The sequence below is a fragment of the Panulirus ornatus genome, chromosome 38 (assembly GCF_036320965.1).
Source record: "Panulirus ornatus isolate Po-2019 chromosome 38, ASM3632096v1, whole genome shotgun sequence".
NCBI lineage: Eukaryota > Metazoa > Arthropoda > Malacostraca > Decapoda > Palinuridae > Panulirus > Panulirus ornatus.
In genome coordinates this window covers 11,321,060-11,347,061 of record NC_092261.1, presented here as the reverse complement: position 1 = coordinate 11,347,061, position 26,002 = coordinate 11,321,060, and the positions used below count along the sequence as shown (strand labels likewise).

General features: G+C 38.1%; 2 protein-coding genes across 2 annotated transcripts in view; both read right to left on the bottom strand.

Annotated features, from left to right (window-relative positions):
- Positions 1 to 4,668, bottom strand: part of Pldn (biogenesis of lysosomal organelles complex 1 subunit pallidin) — a 110,666-nt gene extending 105,998 nt beyond the window's left edge. The window contains exon 1 of the mRNA XM_071684662.1: positions 3,916 to 4,668. The gene's annotated coding sequence lies outside the window, so the exon portion shown is untranslated. The remainder of the gene's footprint in view (positions 1 to 3,915) is intronic.
- Positions 4,669 to 7,061: 2,393 nt separating this feature from the next.
- Positions 7,062 to 26,002, bottom strand: part of Ankle2 (ankyrin repeat and LEM domain-containing protein 2) — a 38,617-nt gene continuing 19,676 nt past the window's right edge. Inside the window, exons 11-14 of the mRNA XM_071684649.1 lie at positions 24,538 to 24,694; positions 19,206 to 20,267; positions 15,626 to 15,757; positions 7,062 to 14,949 (exon numbers count right to left, since the gene is read on the bottom strand). Of these exons, the coding sequence (XP_071540750.1) occupies positions 14,775 to 14,949; positions 15,626 to 15,757; positions 19,206 to 20,267; positions 24,538 to 24,694 (1,526 nt within the window). The 3' untranslated portion in view covers positions 7,062 to 14,774. The remainder of the gene's footprint in view (positions 14,950 to 15,625; positions 15,758 to 19,205; positions 20,268 to 24,537; positions 24,695 to 26,002) is intronic.

Here is a 26,002-nt window from a genome sequence, read left to right as displayed (position 1 = left end):
GATATCCCTAGGAAAATCAAAGTAAGGATTTTTCATCTTTTCTTCACCCGTCATTAACTATTCAACCATGGTAGCAGCAGCACCCTCATCTTTAGCCTACTTCTGGTCAATCAGACACTGCCACAGAGATGACATTATTGGCCCACTTAGTCCCAGCTGCAGGCAGTACAGAATTCAAAGATGTTTTCTGCTGTCAGTCTGGCTTTTTCTATCCCATGTATTTGAAAAATTTTCTTACACATACATTTATCATTCAGGTCATTTAGACAATGGTGTGCTGTCCTCAGCTGCCATGCTGGACCACAGGTTATACCAAAATAAACATCAACACATTTTTTCCTTACTGGGAGATAATGGCTAGATCATGATATCCCATATACTAACGCTAGCCAGTGACATTAACCTAACCATAGACCATCAGTATACCTCTGCCCATGGTGCCAAGCACTGATCACCAAACAGTGCTATTCCTTCAGATACTCCAACTGCCCTCAGTGGTATCACCTCCACTGCACATTAGTAATTCATAATATACGACTCAGAAAATTGGACATGCAGCAACCAGTCAGACATTAATTCCCCAAACCCCTTCACCTCCAGCACAAAATGCACACTCTCACTCTTTACAAACATACCCTCCTACTCCAAAGAACACCAGCAGGAAACGTAACATCCTACAACTCGGCACCAGTCTCATCAAAAACAATTGCTCAAAAATACTCAATCACCTCTGACCACACAATATCCATATAGCCCTCATCCAAGAAGTCAGACATCTCAAAATCCACCTTTCCACAACTACACAACCATAAGAGTAGACAGACAACATGGACAAAGAGGACACACAACATTCATACACCAAGCCATATTATTTTCCAACATCACTAACACTACGAAACAGCTCAGTAGAATTCAACACGATAAGTGCAATTCATAAGATTAAAACTAAAATCTATAAAGATTTCAGTGTCCACTACCTCATTTGGCTTAACACTATCCCCAAGGTGAACTCCTCATAAACCAACTGCATTTCACTATCCTCAACTTAAGCAACCAACCACCCAGCCAGACTTCTGACCCAAAATCTCCAGCAGCCAACCTTGCCAGAAACCATCATCTGCTCACCAGCACTACACACAAGGACCATCTGGACCATACTACATAAACTGTCCTCTGGCCACCTGCCCATAATGATAACATTCCCTTTGGCCAATCCAACCCACACAATCACCCAAAAGACTTACACAAACTTAAGCAAAACAGACTGGACTGCCTTCACATAGTACATGAAAAATAGCTCCAAAACTTTAATATGTGATTTCTCATCCCTAGATCACACAAACTCATACTTCATCATCCCCAACCAAGCCAGAAAAAAAATAACATATAGGGACATAGAAAGAAATACAACCTAAACTTCTACCCACATATTACACACTTCATCAAGCAAAGAAACCAGCCCAGACAAAAGCATTCACTATTAACAGAAATGAAAGATCAAATCCACACTCTAAACATCACCATCATTAACCTAATCACTGAAAGGCAAACTGTAAGATGACACAATATATTAACACAATAAGCCACAAGAGACAGAGCAACCAACCTTTCAGTTAACAATATCCACAATTTTGCCACATCAATCCAGTCGAGACTCATGAAACACTTCTAACCTACTCCAATAACATTTCTTCTAAAGTGGACATCAACAACCTCATGGGACAGTACTAAAAAATAAATAACAAACCACTACATAGGAATGCTAGTAAAACATATAAAATATCCATTCCAGAGACAACTGGCCACCAAGGCTAGACACAAGCAGTGCAATTAAAACTTTTAGAGAACTCTCCTGCTATAGGACCTGAAAACATAAAAAACTTTCATATGCAAAACTTTGGTGGCCCATTTGCAGTCTAATCAGTTTCAGATACTAGTTACAAAACAAAATCTCTTACATTTACAAGCACTTGAGAGTTGAAATCGTCCCAAACCTATCGCCACAGTCCCACCTTAGGAGAATTGTGAAGGCAACAAACTGTCTGCAAGCAAATATTTGAAAAGCTTTCAAGTATATACATAAGAAAATATTAAGCAAGCTGCTCGTATCACGTATAAGGCCATAATCAGAATATTCCTCTTCAGCATGTTCACCAATGCAAAAAAGAAAGAAAAAAAGCTTAAGAAGTTCTAGAGAGCATGGCAACAAAGACAGTGCCAGAATTAAGAGATATATGGTGCAGGGAAAGGCTAGAAGCCTTAAATTTGCCTACCACGGGAGATAGTGAGGGTTGGTATGATCAAAACTTAAGTTTTAAATCAGACTGATAATGTACAGTGAACATTTCCGTGAAAGATGCAGAAAGGACAAAACATACAAATAAGCAAGAGCTTGTGAAAAAGGATATGCAGAACTTTTCTGTATAAGTGGAGGATAAGTAGAAGAAAATGACTGGATATATAATTAATGCAGACACCATATATAAAACTAAGAAACTGTGGGGAGTATTCAAGCCATGGGCCCCATAATACTCATCAGCTCTGACCCAGAGAGGACTACCCAACACTGAAGACATTTTGATGCCTCTACAGCATACAAAGAATATTATGTACAAGACGGAGAATGGATGTGGTGTGAAGGCACCCCTGAGTGTAACCTTTTAAATTTGTTGTGCAAATGTTAAGAGTTTAACAGCTGTTAGAAATTCCTTGACCAAAATCGAAAACTCATTCGTCGGTGGAATTGCGTATTCTAGTAATATGATCGGTGTACCAACTTTATGAATGCTTTTTGTCACTTTAAAGTTATTTGAGTGTGGATATGTTCTCTTTTCTCTTAAAACCGATATTTCGATATCACATAACTCGTCAGTGGTAGGTGCTATGAGGATGAGGGAAAACGTTAGGTTTGATAGCTCGCAATGTAATACACCAAACTATATATAAACAGAAGTGACCTGCCAATTTTAATGCTACACATATATTGTTGGTTTTATTATTGATGATATTCCTTTTTATTCCAAACATATTCTCCATTTATCAGAATCTTTGATAATTTGGCAAGGAAAGTACACAGCGAGTTCAGATGTCTATGGAGGTTTAGGAATCTGACCCTACTGATGCCTGAACTCACCCAACGTATTTGGAAAACACCGATTCAAACGTTACTATGCATGGCGACATTAAAAATGACATTAATGCCATTGATATCCCATTTCTTCGTGATCTAGTTCACAAACTTCGATAAAGCAATATCGTGGATCTTTTCACATTCATCAGTTGAGAGAGAGATTGTTTTAACTCCATAATTTCCTTCTGTTTCACAGCCCTGCCCACTTGATGAGAAACTTAAAATTGTTGGGAGGGCGATGCTACCCCTACAATCCCACACTACGTCACTAATATATACATTTTAAGCAATCCTTGGGACTACCCAAGTAAATACCTATCAACTAAAATGAGTGCGTCCAATAACGGATTCTTTACTCACTTTTGACAACCTAATTTCACAAACTGTTACTACATTCTCAACTGAGAATATACTTACGAACTTGCGTACTTGAAAGTCAGTATCTAAAAATGAAAGGTATTATGGGCCAGTGAATTTAGCTATATTACTCTTACCATGATCAAAAGATATCTATAATTCAGAATAATATGGAACCTTTGATATTTACGAATATTTGCATTAGACCGTCAAAAGTTTCATGGTTATAGCCATTTTCATGAAGCGGGACATTTAAGTTCATTATCCCCTAATGCCCGACATTTTCGCGTCCCTTAAAATTTCTATGCGACAGCAGGACACTCAGCTCAAAAGGACTGTCTCGCCAAAGTTAGGACGTCTGGTCTAGATAAAATCTCGATAAAACAACCAAGAAACTCATTAATGGGTAAGAAAAAAATGTTACTTACCTTCCGCTGTCGATCAGGTGTTGGGGGCTGTCAGTCATCATTCACAAGCGACCAGACCTTCTGGTAATTAATCACTTTCAAAACTTTTCAAGTAGTCACACTGTATTCAGGTGTTCTATATATATAAATCCCACGGCTGTATTTCCTACACGGATGTTACCATCGCTCTATGGAAAGTACTGTTCACCCAACACAATACCACAGTAATACCGTTTTCTTTACCTATTGTTTATGATTGAATAAACTTTTGGTGATCGTTCTCATTTTACATATCTTTTTCTTTCCACCATTTCAAGTTATGAATATTTCCTGTTCCATACAGGTCACGATACTCATAGTTAACACTGCCAAAGCAGAGATCACTCTGACCTGACCTAGACAACATAAAATGTTGCACTCACTCTGCTTAACTTTGACACATCGTGCGAGTTCAGAAGCACAAACAAATCACTTTCTTTTTATACACGATTTTGTATCCCCAAAATGTAACAATATTAGTATGACTTATTACTCACTTCATTCGATTTCCTTTTTTCCTTGCATAACAATTTCATACACTAAAAAATTCTGATTTGTTGACACGCGGAAGAACACTCAACACTGTACATAAGTCCGAACTCCTAACCTCATAATTATCTTCTAATTAAAATTTACACGATTATAGTTAAGTACTTAAGTATCACACACCAGTTAAACTCCACAATCTATATAATGAACGTCCTCCTCAACTCTACAATCTACAACCCATCGATCCCGTGCGGAGGTCAAGGGGCAACTGCAACTCTGCTGAGGGATGTCTGAGGTGAGGGCGAGGCCAGAGTATTACTTGCGGTTTGACCTGCAACCTATAGATTGTCTGGGTCATTAATAAACAAGTTCAAAACTTATGCCGGGTATGTCGAGAAACAGCAGCTTTTGAAATATTATAATCAGATACTTATTTTTTCAGTAACTGGTAACTGTTAGGCTTCTCAAGGAAGGAACCTGCATGGACGTAGCAAACAGGAAAGGGGGCAACGGTTGTTTGTTCATTCAAGGAGATAACGGCTGGTGAGAACTGCGCTGCGTGATTCTGATTCTTGGGTCGTGGTGATATATGGTCAATGAAATATGTTTCATATTGGGTAAATTGGTAAAGATCTCTCTGTTAGACTTACGCAACGTAGATACTGTGAAAGAACAAGACAAGATTCGAATGATTTGTTTAATCGTTAGAAATTATGACCTTTATATTAATTGATATTGTGCCAATTCAATTATAATCAGAAACTCCTTGAGCAAGAGAAATATCATCGAATCTTCTTACTAGATACACAAAGAATGTTAACATATTAGTGAAGGTCTATATAATCATGGATAGCTGTATCATTGAAAAAAATTGTAAATGGTTTCCTGTCTCGTTCACATAATATAATTTTATGACAGGCACTGTGCCAGACCCGAAAACCACAGACACTTGTATATCAACGGTATTACTTTAACCCAGATACTCGACAAGTAACCTAACTTTGACCCAGATACTTGAGAAGTATTATGACTGCCCTAGATGCTTGAGAAGTATTATGACTGCCCTAGATGCTTGAGAAGTATCCTAACTTTGCTGCACAGTCTTGAGAAGGATCCTAACTTTGCCGCACAGTCTTGAGAAGGATCCTAACTTTGCTCCAGATACTTGAGAAGTGTCATGACTACCATAATGCTTGGGAACTATCATAACTGTGCTTTGATGCTTGAAAAGTATCCTAACTTTGCTCCAGACACTTGAAAAGTATCCCAACCTTTCCCCAGAAACGAGAAGTATCATGCCTGGCTTATATGCTTGAGAAGATCGTTAATTTGCCTGCTGTTAGTTGATCCCTTATCATGACACTCCACCACTTATGTACCCCAATCACTGTGGTCCAGTTCCTGCTGGACCTTTGTACACTGAACCCTCTTTTGTACCATCGCCAACAGAATATGGGTGGGAGTGTATGATAAAATAATGAATACTGTAGGCTCATTTGATTATCACACAGGTGGTAATGAATAAAGTCCTGTTAAAATGTGGGCGCTTTCTCTTGCCTTGCCTATCATCTGACACGTCCTCTTTCTTCTGGTATCACCAGTACCACTGCCATCTTACTCCTCCTCCTCCTTCACACTGTGTCTCCTCCTACTCCTACTTTTCCTCAGAATTCCCTCCTCACTCTCCTGCTTTGCATTCACTGTTATGGATATATTTCCACTTTTTCCTCCTTTCTTCCTTCATCAAAGCTCCTGAGGGGGTTGTCCAGTGGATCCCTGATGTATGTTTTCTGTACAGTTGTAACCCCAGTCTCCTGCCTCATGACACACCATTAATAATTTCTGTCTGTCTGTCAATCTATCTATCATCTTCATCCTCATTCCCATGTGTGTACGTATCCATTATGACACCAATGCTTCCATAAACATATAACTCATTAGTAAAAAATTTCATAAAGGAGTCATTTATGCTTAGTTTCTCCAAAAGCAGGACATCCACATGGTCATTTACACTTAGTTTCTCCAAAAGCAGGACATTCACATGTTCCCTTAACTTCCTGGGGACAACAACAGTTCAAAAATGGGAAAACAGCTTAGAAGTGACATTAATTTTGCAGAAATGAAGTTCCTTACCTTAGGTTCACAAGCTGACACAGGCCAAGGTCACCCAATTTCCTGGAGCAGACTTTTTACCTTGCTACTCTTAAGAGTCATAGCACCAAATTAATTGATGTACCTATCATGAGAGAAAAGTAAATAAAATTTACTTATCAGTGAAACTACTTCACTATGAATATAGTGAAGCACAATTTTATTGCATTTTTTGGCTTTCAATTTCAATAAAGAATGAAATACAAATTTAAGAACATCTACGTTATGCAAATTTATTCTGTAAGTACTCAAGCACAATTTCTACATGTGAAATAATTAAGAAGCAGGTTTCTATGTGAGGTTTGTTTTGGGGGGAGTAAATAGAGTTTGGCCATTGTGGAACACTAACTATGAAGGCTTGATCTATTTACAAGGCATCATACCTATTCATAATGTTATATTATCCTGTAATTTTTGTGTTATATACAATATCTATGCTTAATACGATAATCATTTTTTTCAAGGTGATTAAGCTAAAACAAGATACCTTTGATTTACTTTTTTAATAAAACTATTTTTCCACTTAATATGAAAAATCTGTATTGCATCATGCCCAATTATGCAAGGCTCCACTGGAACACATCTGTACAGTAATAAGGTGTTCACATAATCTTCACTCTAAAAAAAAAGTTGTTCATGAGTCAATAATAGCCTTACTTATAAAAACAGCATAAGTATAAAAACCACTTATTACTATATATGATAGTTATGCAGAGAAAACAAAATTTCATTCCATGTTAAACAATAAACTGTAAATGATACCTTAATTACCAATCATCATTACATATGACTGTTACAAGTTTTCTAAAAGGGGGTTGTGGCTAATGAAAACTAATTTTGAAAGTCAAGCTTTTAAGTATATCAAGAAACTTTCAAGGTTAGCCATGTCAACATCTGGAGAATTTTTTTCCTAAATACTTTACCATGGCAACACGGAGAAGATATCTTACTCCAAGATAAAAACCTCAACATTCATATCAAAAGTGAGGGGCAAACTCATGGCATAACGACTGGGAAGGTGTCATTTAAAGTGGCATACATGGAGTGAATTACTGTAATGTTAAAGGCCTTCTTAATACATAAAACTTTAAGGCAGGACAAACTGATATAAATTCAGCTCCAAAATCGTAACTTATTACTTTATAAACTTTTCTAGGTTGCTAATGTCTATTCACTCAGAGAAAAAAATTTTTGTGTTAAAGTCTCAGTGCATCCTAAAATTCAAGAATCCAATTCTCTCAATACAAGGAACAAGCACAGTAATAAAGTTATGCGAACAAATTACAATATTTATTTCCTAGTTAAAATTTTTTGTAATCTGAAATCTTCTGGCAAGATTTTGAACCAACTTTGTATTGAGGAAGGGGATGTACCTTCATAAGAATAATCCACATACATACCTCAGGTCTGAAAAAAATTATGTTCTACAATACATAATATTTTCTGTTATCTCGCTAAAAAAAAAAAGCATTTGAGACTATTATTAAGACTAGATAAAATAACTGCATCACTTAGACCCTTGTGCCATGGAATCTGATGAAATTCCCAAAAGGTACACCTATTTTTCTTAGGAGCTTTATCACTACAAAATTCATTATCCTGACTACTCTGCTTGTGTGGTGACAAAATTATTTATGACAAAACTATTGGATAAAGGAATAAACATCCAAACTAACAAAGAATATATTCTTATAATGGAACATCTTCAGCTGTAATGATGAGGACCTAACTAAACTGATAACATTACCAGGAATCCTGCGTACAAGTAACTTGCTGATCTATTTGAAAATATGGCAATGAATCTAATGAAACATCAAAAGGTACATCTACATCAAGGTTCCTCCTTTAGGATCTTATTACTAATGATAAGACTGGCACACAACTGAATGGACAGATGAATTTATAAAAAAAAATGTACCCTGAAGATTCATCCCCATAATATATGACTAAGTTACATTTGGTTACATTAGGTTAGGTTTGTACACTAATCCACCCAAATCTAACCTAACCTATACCAGCCTAGATTATATGCTATGGAGATCTGCAAGTGATCTGATAAAGTTTTCTTTTCATACTTAACTGCCATTTCTCACGTTAGCAAGGTAGCACCAAGAACTGACAAAGAAAGACTGCATACACTCACATCCATTCTCTAGCCGTCAAGTGAAGCGCACTGAAAACACATCTCTCTATCCACAACCAGGCCCCACTGATCTTTCCATTGGGGCTTGGGGTATTCAGTGTTATGAATGGGAATGGTGAACAGCTTGTGTAGTGGGTGCTGAAAAAGGACTGGTGATTGGGAATACCTGTTTGAAAAAGGGGGACAAACACAAGTATACTTATGTGAGTTGGAAAGATGGTCAGCAGTCATTATTGACAGGCATGTACAAGAGGGACTTTTGAATGTAAATGTACTGAAAGGGGCAGCTGTTGGGATGTCTGATCACTATCTTGTGAAGGTAAAGATTTATAAATGTTTTTGGGAAAGAGGAAAAAATATCAGTGAAAAGAGTGGTCAGAGTAAGTGGGCTTGAAAAAGAGACTTGTGTGAAGAAATACCAAGAGAGATTGAGAGGAGACTGGCAAAAGGTGAGAGTAAATGAAATAAGGGGAGTTGGTGAGGAATGGGAGGTATTTATGGAAGCAGTGCTGGCATGTGCAAGAGATATATGTAGAATGCAAAAGGTGGGAGGCTGGCAGATCTGAAACGGTACTGAGTGGTGGGAGGAAGAAATAAAGTTGCCAGAGAATGAGAAAAGAGAGATTTGGGTGGTATTTACTGGGAATGAGTTCAAATCATAAATTATAAGGGGATATATATGAGAGAGCGAGAGGTCAGGTCAAGAGGAAGGTGTAGGGGTGAAAATAGGGGGGGAAAGAGAGTTGAGGTGAGCGAGTATCAGTAAACTTTTGGATGAATAAGATGTTTTGGAAGGAGGTTTATGATGTGCGAAAAACAAAAGAACAAACAGGAACACTGGTGAGGGAGGCAAAATGGGAAGTGGTAACAGGTAAAGATGAAATGAACATTCTGAAGGACTGCTGAATGTGTTTGATGAGAGGGTGGCATATGTATGGTGTCTGGGTCAGTGTGGTTTGCTAAGTGAGAGTCATGGATAGTGGTTTGGTTAAGAGAGAAGGGGAGTTGGAAGCCTTACATAAGATGATACGTGGCAAGGCGGCTGGAGCAGATGGTACTGCAGTTGAATTTATAAAGAAAGGGGGGGGACTAAGTTGGTGATTGATTAGTTATCATTTTCAATGTATGTATGGATCATGATAAGGTGCCTGAGGATAGGCAAAATGCATGTATAGTGCCACTGTATGAAGGCAAGGGGGATAAAGAAGAGTGTTCAGACAACATAGGTATAAGTTTGTTGAGTGTATGGGAAGGTAGTGATTGAGAGGGTGAAAGCATGTACAAAGAACAAGACTGAGGGGCAACAGTTAGGTTTCAGAAGTGGTAGAGAATGTATGAATCAGGTGTTTGCTTTAAAGAATATGTGTGAGAAATACTTAGGGAAAGAGATGGATTTGTATGTGGCATTTATGGATCTGGAAAAAGCATATGATAGGGCTGACAGAGATGCCTTGTGGAAGGTCTAAAGAATAAACAGTGTGGGAGGAAAGCTGCTATAAGCAGACAAGTTTTTGTGAATAGTGCAAGACAATGTGTAACAAGTAGGGTAAGAGAAGAGTGAATGGTTTCATGTACAACAAGTAGGAAGAGAGGAAAGTGAATGGTTTCAAATGAAGGCTGGTCTGTGGCAGGGGTGAGTGATGTCACCATGGTTGTTTCATTTCTTTATCATTTCTTTAAGAATCTTCAGCCTAAGACTTATCTGGCTCTAAACTCCAATCATACAGAAGCCTATGACCACTGTTAGCTGTGGGTAACAGATATATCTTCAGCCTAAGACTTATCTGACTCTAAACACCAATCATACAGAACCCTATGATCACTGTTAGCTGTGGGTAACAAAGGTATCTTCAGCCTATGACTAACTTATTCCAGATGGTTAAAAATGTGTTCTGTGTTCTTACCTACTCCATCTGAGAAAGCATGGTGTTAGGTGTGACAGCAAAGCTCAGTCAATCCTGCCACTTGTCTGGCTACATTTTCATACCAGTGTGCTAAGCAGTTAAATCAACATGTAAATGTAAGGTCTTGCCAGCAAAGCTGAGGATTCATTTTAGTAATTACACATTATGATTGCAGGTTTGTTTGTCTAGGCTTCCATCCATTCATCAAATCTGTCCATTCATTATATGATCTCTTTTCAAAAACAGGCTGACATACCTTTTATGTTTCATAAAATTTCACTGCATAATTTTTGTAACTGACAGAAGGTACTGCAATGAAAATTTAAAGAGCATATATACATCCTAAGAGACTGTATATAAAACTTCCCTTTGTGAGTACCCTTCTAATAAAATATTTGCTCAAAACTGTGAGAGAAGACAGCAAACAAGCAAGAGATGAATATAAGGCATGATGGCTTTTGAGTTCGAACAATAACAGTTGCCAATAAAACTAAATATAGACCATTCATGACATATCACATGAGCCAGAATGGTGAGCTTAAAGGTATAAGAAAATATTCTAAATACCAATCTGAAGTTTTAGAGAGCACAGTACATCATTTGTATACAAGTTTCAAGTCCTGTTTTTTAATAAGAAAATTCTAACCAACTTCATGAAATTGGACAAGTCTTTATGAAAGAAAAATCTTATTAATTTAAGCACACATTTTTTGTGTTATTGATTACAAATCAAAAGAATCATGCAAGCAGAAGGCATCAAAAACATACAATAGAACTGTATAACTCATGTTTGGTTAACAATAATCAATTACTATATCACTTATGAATAATTTCATCATAATTTGCTCTACTGATACAACACTCATATCACTTACAGTATTTGTAAAAAATATATTCTTTAATATGAAAAGCTCTCTTTCTGAGGCAGTGTTCAACTGGCCAAGAGGTACATCTCTGACTTCCTGAGGTTAAAAACTTCAAAATCATCTTACGGTCAAGACATATGACTCACTCTTTGTCAATTACCATATAAGTAGTTAATGGTATGGCTTGACCTCAGGCTGCCCTCTGACTAATCAACAACACCCACTCACCGATTAATCTCAGGAAAAGGATATCAACTCAGTAATGGTCAGTGATGGTCAGAGAAAGGTTTTTAGAAAGAGAAGAGAAGGAGAGGCAAGATAACAAAGAAAATGCTCACATAGGTCACTGTACCAGAGAGAGAAAAGTTTTCATACTTCAAAACTTAAGAAGGTTTTTCTCTCCAGGGTCTGGTCTGTCCCATAAACCAACAGAAGATAAGAGAAAACTTCATCAAAAAAGGACAAGTACAGCAAGAATATTACCTTAAGTCATCTTGGCATTGTAGGGTTCTTCCTTTACAGTGACAACCCTAAGGCCACACTTTAACTACCTGCTTCACCTTGATTTAGGTATCATTGATAAACTCGCTATAGTAACAACCAAATATCTCTCCAATAAACTCCAAAGGAAGATTCTCAGAAAGGCCAACAGAGGAGGATACCTCCCTGTACCCTCAAGAATTCTAATAATAAACTAAAGGAGTTCAGAAAAATAAATCTACTAAACCCAGGCAACTAATAAGAGGTTTAAAGTTTTCTAAACACTAGAAGACATTCTCCCTAAAATCTCTATTGATCAACATGTTTCATCCAATAATCACTTGCCATAAGGAGCAATTTGTAAGTCATGACTGTATTGGAACTCATTACTCTTCAGTTGCATGATAGGCAAGTGAGGCATTAAAAAGGCCAGAGAAAAACTCTGGTAGAAAACTTGAGCCATATTGCTCCCTTGTGAAATCACTGGCCTTGAAAATTCACAAGGCTAGAAACTTAAAAAAAAAAAAAAAAAATCATCCAAACTCAGAACCTAAATCTTCAAGGAAGAACTATTAGAGGTTCCAGTCCACTGACAAAATTTTAAGTTGATAAAAATATGAAATGAGGAGACAATCATACACACTCCTCACATCTCAAGCTATGTATGTCTGAGAACATATATGATTAAATTCCAGGGTATAGAGCCTTAAAATAGGCTCCTACACCAAGTCTGATGGGTTCTATAAAACTCTAGTTATCAACTGAGGAGAATTACAAACTGAAAAAATTCTATACATCAGATTGTGTCACACACTTTGGGCTCTAATTCACTGAATCCCATTATCCTGTTCATCAGAAAACGTCTCCCTAGGATATACCTGGTGCAGATATAAAATTGGTTAAAACTTACAGTTCAAGGTTAGGACTTTTTGTGAAATCATCCCATGTCTGAACTCAGACAACAATGTACTTCTTTAATGTAAGGAGACTCACCAAATGAGTCATCATCAATAAAGGTGTCCACTTAAAGCCTCTTTTCCTACAGCCATTCTTTCACTATGGAATCATATTTGTTTTGAAAGTAGCAGGTGATGTCTTCTTCAGGAGGTCCTATATATTCAGAATTCCACAACTACGAAACAGGCTCCTTGGTGGATGAAAAATAAAAAAATCCATAGTTCCCTCATGCTGACATGTAAGGGATTTTGTTGCTTTTACCAAAAATAAGTATTTTGTGACCCATGGAATGGAACCCCACTCCACTCAGACAATCATCCAAATCATCAACTATTTATATCTGACTGAAAAACTCAGTAATTCCTTGCTATATATGACATTACCTATATTGGAAATTGGCTTTATCTGACATCCAAAACCCAATCAACCTATCATCTACGTCACTAGAATTAATTTGATAAAGCTGATGATAGTCGAGAGTGACCCATGCTTGCAATCCCCAGCAATACAGTTCCTGCTTATTAAATTACTGTCTTTGCAATTATAAAAATGTGTATATCAAGACGATGTACAAATTAATATTTCATTTAGGCAGCCAACGACCAGGGAGGTATATTACTAGTACTACCTGCCTGGTTATCAGGAGGGTTAGTGACAGATGTGTAGTGCAATGGCACTTTTGTGGTTATCAAGATGCACTCTTCTAACCTAGGTAGCTGTCATTTCTTTCTGCCTCACCCACATGTGGACTACTAGCATTCTGCCCACAAATGTACAATCTCTCTCTGTCAGACATAACATTTGACAACACGTAACTCACACATATAAATCTTTGTAACTCTAGATTTTCCTGTAGTAATTGCTATGTGCCAGCCCTGTCTTTTGGCAAAATGGTAGGAGCAATAGACAAAAGTAATAGGGTGGAACACTGGGCAGGAGTGTTAGGCAGAAGTAGTCAGCAGGAACATTAGATAGGAGCCTCTACAAACACTATGCTAGTCTTGCCCTCTGCCAGTGGCCTGTTAAGGGTGAGACACTAAAGGCTAAGAAGTGGTAGTGGAGTTCACTAGTTATGGAGACTAATGCTGTGGCCATCCCTTTGAGGAAGTCCCAGAAGGGAATTGGCATCAAAGACATAGATAGACAGATATAAGTAGTACAATTCCATAGTGGGATATGGTGTATTTCCCTGTACGGGTCCCATAAGAAAGAGAAAGCCAACCAGACAAAACATGACGTCTATGAAGAAATGGGATGGCAAACAGTATAGACAACCTATGCAAACACTGAAAAGACTGACATGGGATGAATAAGAGCTAGAAGGCTATGTATGTAGTATATGACCATACAGTAAATATCAAGTACATGGTCATGTAGACAGTGTATATATGTTGCCAGTGGTGTTTATGAAGACAATCCAAAGTTTACAATTTGAATATGAGTCTGACAAGGATACTTATCTGCATTAGGGTGGAAGAAGCCAATTAATGTGGTAGCCTCTTGGTGTTTCAAAACATACTGAGGTACATCTTGGCTGACAACCGGGGACAATGATGTCACTGCTGAGTGGGGGTTGCTGACTTGTCAGAGGTTGACTTGGACTGAGCCACATCATTACCTATCTAGCAGGATATTAACAAAAAGTGAAAGGTGTATGCCTCACCAGTAAGACAAAGAGGTTTGGAGGTTTATAACCCCTGGATGTCCAAGATATTTCTCATAGCTTGTAGAACAAATTAATCCTTGAAAAAAAATATATCATATATATTAGGATACAATTCTTTTCCAACTAGATACAGATATACAATAATAAAGACTATGAAATGAATAAAATACCCAGTACAAGTAAGTTCAAAGAGGTGATGCATCCTGTGGACCTGAGGTCTTGCTGAAGAGAATACGAGAAGTTGAAGATGAAATCCTTGAATTATGATGCAACTCAGGAGTATTAGGATGAGAAATCTTTGTTGGCGTATTGCTGGAGGCTGATGAATGACGAGCACGATAACTGTACGGTGATGGCCAACTGTTAAATAAAAGTAATATTATGTATGAGGATCCCCTAATGTGGGAAAACAGAACTAGTATTTCTCCTATCAATTATGAATGGATGGCTGTCACTGGAAAAAAAAAAAAAAAAAAAAAATCACTATCTAGGGATAGGCTGAATTACAATGGCTGATTATACATTATTATGCAAACCCAAGATTCCTTTTATGGGCCATGCAGAAATGGAGAAATGAACAACTGTTTTGAAATGCAAAGGTCTTCAGTGAGATTCTAGTCCAGATCTTACATGAATACATACAGATATCCTCCACTATGTAGAGGATCACTATATAGTATTTAGCACATAAGTACTTAACAGTAAAAAAATATGAAATACCATTAATACAATGAATAAATAAATTTAGGTGAGGAATTTTCCATTTGTAACGTCGTGTAATCACTTATGTCAACGGATACTCGACCTGTACTAAAAATCAATAATATTATGAATACATATGAATGCATTTCTTTTTCGTAAATCTCTTCAGCAGGTCTTAAACTAGATTTTTCTGCTAACTACAAACACAGCATGGAAAAATCAGAAAAACACTACTCACTTAGAGCCCCATGTACTTGGCAAGGTGTAAAAATTAATATACACATATATGGAAAAAGTGTTAATACATAAGAGTATACAACTATATCCAAAATACCTGTCTCTCTGAGCTTCTGAGTATAAGGAAATGAGATGGTGCCACTGAAACACATGTGGATACTTCTTCTCATCTATTTCTCTTCCACCAATTGCAGCTAATACATCTCCATCCACTTTGCTGGCCTCCATACTGTGTGCAAGCAAACAGAGACAAAAAAAAATTATCTTCCATAAAAATGTATAACTAGATTCCTAGAAGTACATTTTGCCACAAAGCAAAGCTCTCTTAAGTTGCTAAAAAAAGAAAACTATGATAGTGGGGTAAGAACAGTTACTAAATCGAATACTACCATAATGTAGCGGTTATCATTACTGACTGTGATGGATTCATGGGCCACCCAGGGTTGAGCTGTTTTCCATGTCAGCGAGGTAGTGCCAGGAAACAATCAAACAATGTCCCATCTGCTTATATACACACATATATACAAAACACCCATACACGCACAATTACATACATATACATATCAACATTTACACATGTACATACACATACATATATACACATGTACATGTTCATACTTGCTTGCCTTCATCCATTCCTGGTGCTATCCCCACAGGAAACAGCATTGCTATCCCCTGCTTCAGCAAGGTAGTGCCAGGAAAAAGAAAAAAAAAAGGCCACTTTCTTTCACACTCATTCTCTAGCAGTCATGTGTAATGCACCGAAACCACAGCTCCCTATCCATATCCTGGCCCCTCAGACCTTTACGTGGCTTACCCCACACGTTTCACATGCACTGGTTCAGCCCACTGACAGCACATCGGCTCTGGTATACCATCTCATTCCAATTTACTCTATTCCTTGCATGCCTCTCACCCTCCTGTATGTTCAGACCCTGATTGCCCAAAATCTTTTTCACTCCATCCTTCCACTTCCAAATTGGTCTCCCACTTCTCTTTGTTTTCTTCACCTCTGACACACACACACACACACACACACACACACACACACATAAGTGGAAAGGGAGCTGTGGTTTCGGTGCATTACACATGACAGCTAGAGACTGAGAGTGAGCGAATGTGGCCTTTGTTGTCTTTTCCTAGTGCTACCTCACGTGCACGTGTAGGGAGGGGGGGGTGCCATTTCATGTGTGGTAGGGTGGTGACGGGAATGGATGAAGGCAGCAAGTATGAATATGCACATGTGCATATATGTATATGTCTGTGTATGTATATGTATGTATGCGTTGAAATGTATAGGTATGTATATAAGCATGTGTGGGCGTTTATGCATATACATGTGTATGTGGGTAGGTTGGACCATTCTTTTGTCTGTTTCCTTGCACTACCTTGCTAATGGGGAAGACAGTGACTAAGTATAATAATATATATAAATTCTTATTCTTCTTTCATACTATTCGCAATTTCCCGCATTAGTGAGGTAGTGTTAAGAACAGAGGACTGGACCTTTGAGGGAATATCCTCACCTGGCCCCATTCTCTGTTCCTTCTTTTGGAAAATTAAAAAGAAATATATATATATATATATATATATATATATATATATATATATATATATATATATATATATATATATATATATATATATATCTTCTTTCTTTCATACCATTCGCCATTTCCCGCATTAGCGAGGTAGCGTTATGAACAGAGGACTGGGCCTTTAAGGGAATATCCTCACCTGGCCCCCTTCTCTGTTCCTTCTTTTGGAAAATTAAAAAAAAAAATGAGAGGGGAGGATTTCCAGCCCCCCGCTCCCTTCCCTTTTAGTCGCCTTCTACGACACGCAGGGAATACGTGGGAAGTATTCTTTCTGCCCTAGCCCCAGGGATATATATATATATAAATATATATATATATATTTTTTTTTCGCTGTCTCCTGCGTTTGCGAGGTATGAGGTTGACAGGGATGCTTTGTGTAAGGTATTAAGAGTATATGGTGAGGGAGGTAAGTTGCTAGAAGCAGTGAAAAGTTTTTACTAAGGCAGTAAGGCATGTGTATGAGTAGGAAGAGAGGAAGTGATTGGTTCTCAGTGAATGTCTGTTTCAGCAGGGGTGCATGATGTCTCCATGGTTGTTTAATTTGTTTATGGATGGAGTGGTTAGGGAGGTGAATGCAAGAGTTTTGGAGAGAGGGTCAAGTATGCAGTCTGTTGTGGATGAGAGGGCTTGGGAAGTGAGTCAGTTGTTGTTTGCTGATGATACAGTGCTGGTGGCTGATTCAGGTGAGAAACTGCAGATGTTGGTGAATGAGTTTGGTAAAGTGTGTGAAAGAAGAAAGCTGAGAGTAAATGTGAATGAGAGCAGGGTGATTAAGTTCAGTAGGGTTGAGGGACAAGTTAACTGGGAGGTAAGTTTGAATGAAGAAAAACTGGAGGAAGTGAAGCATTTTAGATATCTGGGAGTGGATTTAGCAGCAGATGGAACCATGGAAGTGAGTCACAGGGTGGGGGAGGGGGCGAAGGTTTTGGGAGAGTTGAAGAATGTGTGGAAGGCAAGAACGTTATCTTGGAGAGCAAAAATGGGTATGTTTGAAGGAATAGTGGTTTCAATAATGTTATATGGTTGAGAGGCATGGGCTACAGATAGGGTTGTGCGGAAGGGGGTGGATGTGTTGGAAATGAAATGTTTGAGGACAATATGTGCTGCGAGAAGGTTTGATCAAGTAAGTCATGAAAGGGTAAGAGATATGTGTGGAAACAAAAAGAGTGTGGTTGAGAAAGCAGAAGAGGGTGTGTTGAAATAGTTTGGTCACATGGAGAGAATGAGTGAGGAAAGATTGACAAAGAGGATATATGTGTCATAGATAGAGGGAACGAGGAGAAGTGGGAGACCAAATTGGAGGTGGAAGGATGGAGTGAAAAAGATTTTGAGTGATCGGAGCCTGAACATACAAGAGGGTGAGAGGCGTGCAAGGAATAGAATGAACTGGAACAATGTGGTATACCAGGGTCAACATGCTGTCAGTGGACTGAACTTGGGCATGTGAAGCATCTGGAGTAAATCATGGAAAGTTTTGTAGGGCCTGGATGTGGAAAGGGAGCTGTGGTTTCAGGGTATTACACATGACAGCTAGAGACTGAGTGTGAACGAATGTGGCCTTTTTTTTTTTCCTGGTGCTACCTCGCAGGAGTGTGTGTGTGCGATTTCATGTGGGGCAGGGTGGCAACGGGAATGGATGAAGGCAGCAAGTATGAATATGTAAATGTGTATATATGTATATGTCTGTGTATGTATATGTTGAAATGTATAGGTGTGTATATGTGCGTGTGTGGGTGTTTATGTATAATACTTTTTTTTATACATAATCGCCATTTCCCACATTAGTGAGGTAGCATTAAGAACAGAGGACTGAGCCTTAGAGAGAAAACTCTCCTACTGAATGCTTTCCTATTGGTAGTGTCATCAAGAAAAATGGAGACCAGGCTTATCAATAAATGATGACACCCTTAAGAATATATCACAGCTCTTTATCCTGTGTTTTCAAAATGTAGAGCAGGGCAAATGCAGTGATACTTTTTATTAAATGCCAATCAGAGTGGAATTAAAGATACCATGCAAAAAGTCTGCCTGACACCAAGCCATAAATCTAAAAGCAAGTATGGGTGATCTAAAACTTACCCAGTAATAAAAATCTTCAGGCCTTCTTCTGGGGTAACCATAAAATCCTCAACTGAAGATGCTGCTGTTGCAAAACTGTCATCATCATCATCTCCATCTTGCTCTGTGATTCTGTCTGTGTGCAGTGGGGATACTCTGGCTTCCTTGTCATTCACTTTATTTTGTAAACTCTTAACTGCATTCGTAGATACATTCATACCAGCTTTCATAGTTGCTGTAAGTGCTTCCTCATCCTCAGTAAAAGACAAACGTTTGACGATACTAGATTCATAAGGATTACAGCCTTTCACATCCTTTTTACTGTTACTAAACACAGATTGCTGAAGGAAGTTGAAAGCTTTCCTATACTTAGTGGTATCCACTGGTGTATTTCTAAAAATTTCAGTGCCCCTACTACCTTCACCCATGTGAATTTCCCAAAGACAATTACATTCATCCAACTTCATTAAACTTAACGTCATATTATTTTCACTATCAGTTATGCTTATGTCTGAACTAATATTATTATATGCAATATTTAATGCTTTTTCAAGAAACTGCAATATACAATTACAATGTTCTGCTACATTTTGTTTCTCTTCATTTACAACATTTGGTTTTGCTGCTCCTTCTTCATCTGAAGAATTAAGCTGAACAAAATCTAAATTACACACAAACATTTTCAGTGTTTCAGCTAACACACATATATCAGATGGCATCAAATTTTGTTGAATATATTCCGTAGCTTTTGAAGCTAAATGAATATGTATAAATCCAAAGTCCATTTCATTTTGTTGTTCTTTTGAACAGCACTTGCTTATAACATTTTTTAAGCACACAATTTCTGGCTTGAGCTTTGTCCGAACAGTTTCCGTGACAGAAAAGTAAGCAAGAGTACTTGACTGAAGATCCTGTGCAAGGTCCCCCAAGACCTCAGCTAACCGGTGAGCAGCCACATCAATGGATCTCCTTATATACGACAGAAGCTGTGCAGCAGCTTCCTGTTCTTCCTCTCTCCCCGTCACTTCACCCTTTTTATTTTCAAGGTTGACCTCCCTAAGTCTCTGGGTTTCGAGATATTTGCTGTAAAAACCAAGACATATTCATTGGTAAAATTCAACCTCATGCACAGTGACTGCATTCTAATAATTTCATGCAACTGTCCATTAAACCTACAACAATATTTTCACTGCTGACCATAACTCCTCACACCATCAAAAACTGTAAATGTAAATAAATGATGACGATGACAATAATAATAATAATAATAATAACAATAATAATAAGTAATATCAATAACAATCAAAATAATGATAATAATAACATGAGCGTGTGTGGGCGTTTATGCATATACATGTGTAGGTGGGTGGGTTGGGCCATTCTTTTGTCTGTTTCCTTGCACTACCTAGCTAACGCGGGAGACGGCAACAAAGTAAACAATAATAATGATGATGATGATAATAATAATAATAATAATAATAATAATAATAATAATAATAGTAAGTTATGAGAATTTTTACTAAGAGTGTTAGGCACTTGAATGAGTAGGAGGAAAGGAGGATGAGTGGTTCCAGGTTGAGGCTAGACTGCAGCAAGGATGTTTAATATCACCATGTTCGTTTTATTCATTCATGCATGAGACGACAAGGAAGGTAAATGCATGGGTCTTGAAGAGATGGGTGAGTATGTAGTCTGTAGCAAGTAAAGGGGCCTGGTAAATGAGTTAACTGTTTGCTGATGACATAGCACCGGTGGTAGATTTGAGTGAGCAACTGCAAAAGTTGGTGACTGAATTTTGAAGTGTGTGAAAAGAGGAAGTTGAGAGGAAACATGAATAAAAGCAAAGGTTATTAGTTTTAGTAGGGTACAGGACAAGGTAGTTGAGGTGTGAGTTTGAAAGGTGATAATTTGGAGGAAGTGAAGTGCTTTAGATACCCAGTAGACATAGCGGCAAATGAATCCATGGAATCGGAAGTGAGCAATAGGGTGGGTGAGGTGAAGGTTCTGGGAATAGTGAAAAATGTGTGGCAAGAGAGGTCAGCATCTGCAAGGGCAAAAATGGGTACGTTTGAAGGTAGAGTAGTCCCAAAGATGCTATATGGATGTGATACATGGGCTCTGGATGAAGACATGCAGAGCAGGGTGGATGTGTTGGAAATGAAAAGTATCAGGGTAACACGTGGAGTGAGGTGGTTTGATTAAGTAACAAATGGGTCAGAAAGAGGTACTGTAATAAGAAGAAAGAGACTGAAAGAGCTGAAAAAGGTGTAGTGAAATGGTTTTAACATATGGAGAGAAAAAGTTGAGAAAGAAGATATGTGTCAGAGTGTGAAGGGACAAGGAGAAGGGGTAGACCAAACTAGAGATGGAAGGATGGACTGAAAAAGATTTTGAGTGGTCAGGGGTCTCAATATGCAAGGTGAAAGGTATGCATGGGACAGAGTGAACTGGAATGATGTGGTATACAAGGGTCAATGTGCTGTCAATGGACTGAAACAGGGCATGTGAAATGGCTGGGGGAATGCATGGAAAGGTCAGTAGGACCTGGTTGTGGATAGAAGGCTGTGGTTTCTATGCACAACACTTGACAGCTAGAGAATGGATGTAAGCCAATGCAGTCTTTCTTCATATGTTCCTGGTGCTACCTCACTAATGTGAGAAATGGTTAGGAGGTATAAAAAAAATAATAATGATAATAGCAATGATAACATCAATAATAATAATAATATTAGAAAATTTTATTTTCATAATTCATCACCTTTTCCTGCATAGCAAGGTAGCACTAAAAACAGGACAGTCTCATTTACTCACATCCACTCTAAACCCCACAGAACATTCCATGGTTTCCATTGACCATTTCATATGCCCACTAACAGCATGTCACCCCCTGTATAGCATATTGCTCCTATTTGCTTTATCCTATGCAAGCCTCACTCCCTTCTGCATATTCATGCCCTAAAGACTCAAAGCATATCTCACCCTGTCCTTCCATCTCATCTTCTGTTTCTTCCTTGTCCTTGTTTCCTCCATTTCTGATGTATATAACCTCTTAGGCAGCCTCTCCTTATCATTCCTTTCCAAATTTCAAAACCATTTCAGTACACCCTCTTTAACTCTAATATATATTCTTCTTACTACTGCACCTCTTTTCTATCTATCTACATCTCTGATGCCTGTTACCATCAAGGGGGTAGCCACAGCAAAATAGTCTCCACTTATCTCTGTCCTTACAAGCCTCCATGGTATACACCCTTCAATGCATTCTTCCACCATTTCTCTCCCTCCAGTTCTCTCCCACTCTGCTGTCCCATGTCGCAGGTGTTCTTTCTGTTATCAACCCACACCAACCCCTTTCATTGTACTATCATACACTCTTCATGCAAACTCCCAACATTGCTTTCTTTCCACATGCCCAAACCACCTTATAGTATTATGTTTCACCTACCCCCACTCCAGAATACGTTTCCTTTGCATTCTTTACTATAGTAAATCTTTTGTATACCCCCTCATTTCTTTTTTCATTCCATCAAGTCATACCACACGCTCCTCTCAAATAACTCATTTCCACAACCTAGATTCCTGACCTCTGTGACTCATTCTTTGACCATGTTTTGGCTGCATAGGTCAGAGTCCTGAGTACTATGCTGTCCCTTAATCCTTTCTTCACTTCCATACTTATACCTCTATCCTTCATTACTTCATTAAGATACCCAATGACTCTTCCCCCTGTATCACTCTCTTCCTTATCTCTTCTTCCGTATCACCAAACTTACCCAAGGCATCTCCTAAATACTTATATTTTCTCAACTTTTCCAGTCTTTCTCCCCCTTATTTATACCACAGTTTGGTACATTTCTTCTTTCACTCAAGAGGGTTTTGCAAAATCTATACTTCCACTCTGTTTCCTTTCAAATACAATTGCTTTACTCACATTTACATTCAATTGTCTATGATTACAAACATCATAAAACACACTTACAATCTTCTGCAACTCTTATTCACTCTCAGCAAACAACGGTATCATCCGCAAACAGGCTTGCCACAAGCCACCATACCTCAGCACCACACTCCATCTTTCCATCCCCTTTTCCAAGTTTTGCTTCCGACTCTCTTATCACTCCATCCATGTATATGCTAAAAAGCCACAGTGACATTACACAGCTCTGCCTCACACCCACTTGTATATCAAAACTTTTGCTCAACTCTCCATCCACTCTCACACATGCATGTGCTACTCTATAAAAGGCTTTCACATCATCCAACAGTTGTCCCCCTAACCCTGAACACATCCCATAAAGCATTCCACTTGACTCTGTCATATGCCTTCTCCAGATCCATAAAAGCTGCATATGGTTTCTTGTCTTTAGTTAGATACTTTTTCACAGTCATCTTGAACACAAAAATCTGATCCACATATCTCCTACCTTTCTTAAAACCCTCTTGCTCCTCCCTAATTCTGCATGTAGTCATTTCCATCACCCTATCAATTACCAATCTTGCATACACTTTTCCTGGTTTGCTTAACACTTATAATTGTTCCATGTGTCTTACCCTTTTAATAAAGGAATAATGATAGGTTTCTCCTAATCCTCAGGTGTAACCTATATTCATGCTAAACTACACATCAAATACATCTACTCTTTTAAACTTTCTCCTTCATGCTTCATTTCAGCTGTAACCTCATCCACTCCAAGTGCCCTTCATAACTTCAACTCATTATCATTTGACCACCCTATGGCTTATTCCAGCTCCCACAGTTCCATCCACTGCTTTCTCCACTCCCAGGTATCTAAAACATTCCCCTTCCTCTAGGTTCCCTCCATTCAAACTCACATTAAAACCAGTCTGTCTTTCTCCCTTGCTAAAGTGAATAACCTTACTTCTATTCACATACATACTAAACTGTCTCCTGTCACACACTTCCAAGTTCAGATGCCAGTTTCTCACTCAAGTCTCCCACTTGTGCTGTGCCATCTGCACACAGCAAGTGACTCACCTATCAATGCTTTCCCACCTCCAGATGACTGCAGCCCAACCTCTCACCCTAAAACCCCTGTATTTACACCCATGTTGACATCACAGAATCGTGACACAGACCTGCATTCACTGGACAGAGTGAACTGGAGCAATGTGGTATACAAGGGATGATGTGTTGTCAATGAGCTGAGCCAGCATATGTGAAGCAGCCATAAGAAACAACAGAAAGGTCTGTGGGTCCTGGTTGTGGACAATAAGCTGTAGTTTCGTGCATTACACATCAGATACTTCATAATCATTATACATGTTGGATAAATGTGACCTGTGATTAATCCTTCTCTTTACCGAACTTTTCTAAAGACATTTGTGAGTTTACCTGCTGGCACTAACAGTATCTCCATGAACAGTGTCAAACTGGGGTGATAAAGAAGCATTGAGCCGCAGCGCTTCAAGCTCTTGGCACAAGTCACTCAATGTACTTATGCTTGATTTGCTAACATCAGATACATTCAGTTCTCCATGAATACAATCACCTGAAAAAAATTAAAACCTATACAGTAGAGAACTGCATGTTTAAAAAGTTGAGCATGTATCTCTTTAATCAGTATGGTCAAGGTTTTAAACTGGGCTTAAGCTAGAGGAAACTTAGTGCTGTTATCTACAACAATCATAAACAAAATGCTCCTTACTTTGCCATCCCGTTTCCTTGAAACTGCTGTGGAACAAATGGGTGAAACTCTTCATATGTACCATATATGTATATCATCATCCTTCATTTCTTTCCATAGCTTTATTCGTATCAGAACTCTAAGTTTCCAATCACTTATTCGTCATCACACAAAGTATTCATATTCATATCACTTATTTCTTATTACCATAAGCTTCCATAAATTCTCCCATCTTTGCAAATCTCATCAAAATACCATTCTACTTTTGCCTCCATCATGTTTTGCAACATTTACCATTTCTGAAGGTATTAAATATGCATTATATCAAAAATTCTACATCTATTTTCAGTGCATAATATTGCTTTCAGATAATTTCATGCATAAGTTGAGAATATTCTACTATTCAAGGTGTTTTTTATGGTAAATAAATTTGTGTACATGCAGTGAGTTCTAAAGATCCCAAACTAACAATAATCTCCTTGCACTCCAAATACGAGGATTGGAAATGGTGGAACACTATGGGGCCCTCTGGCAATGCCCCTATCAGCAAACAAACAAAATAGATAGATAGCAAACAGACACTCTTGAAAAGGAACCAAAACATTACGAACTTTCTGCAATATCTGTATCTGAAACTCCATTATCTATTCTTACAACTGAATCATTCCAAACAAGGTAGCTGAATTGAATCATCCCAAATAAGGACACTGGACATGCTGTTGCGTAGTCATGCTTAATACATATGAATTCGACAAAAGGGAAACATCCTCTGATTAGGGATATGAAAAAAACTATTAATCACCTGGGTAGAATACCAAAATAAGAAACAGCCCTCTAATGTAAAGTATGAACTATGCAGAGATCCCATATAAATCATTTAGTAAGAAGAGGTATCTTTTCTCTTTTGCAGCAATCAACATGGAATGGGCAAACATGTCCCATTCAAAGCCATCTTGGGTGAAAAGAAAAATGAGACAAACCATGAAACATAAATGAGGGGTCTACAAGTGTTTGAAAAGTTGACTCCTAAGGGTAGAAAGGTTTTAGAAAGAGGAAAAGATGAAAGAAGGAAGAATAACTTTGCTGATCAAGTAGAGGAAGAGGATCATAACATTCAATCCTCATATGGCCAGTCTCTAAATAGAAACTACGGAAAGCAGCTAGCCAGGCTTG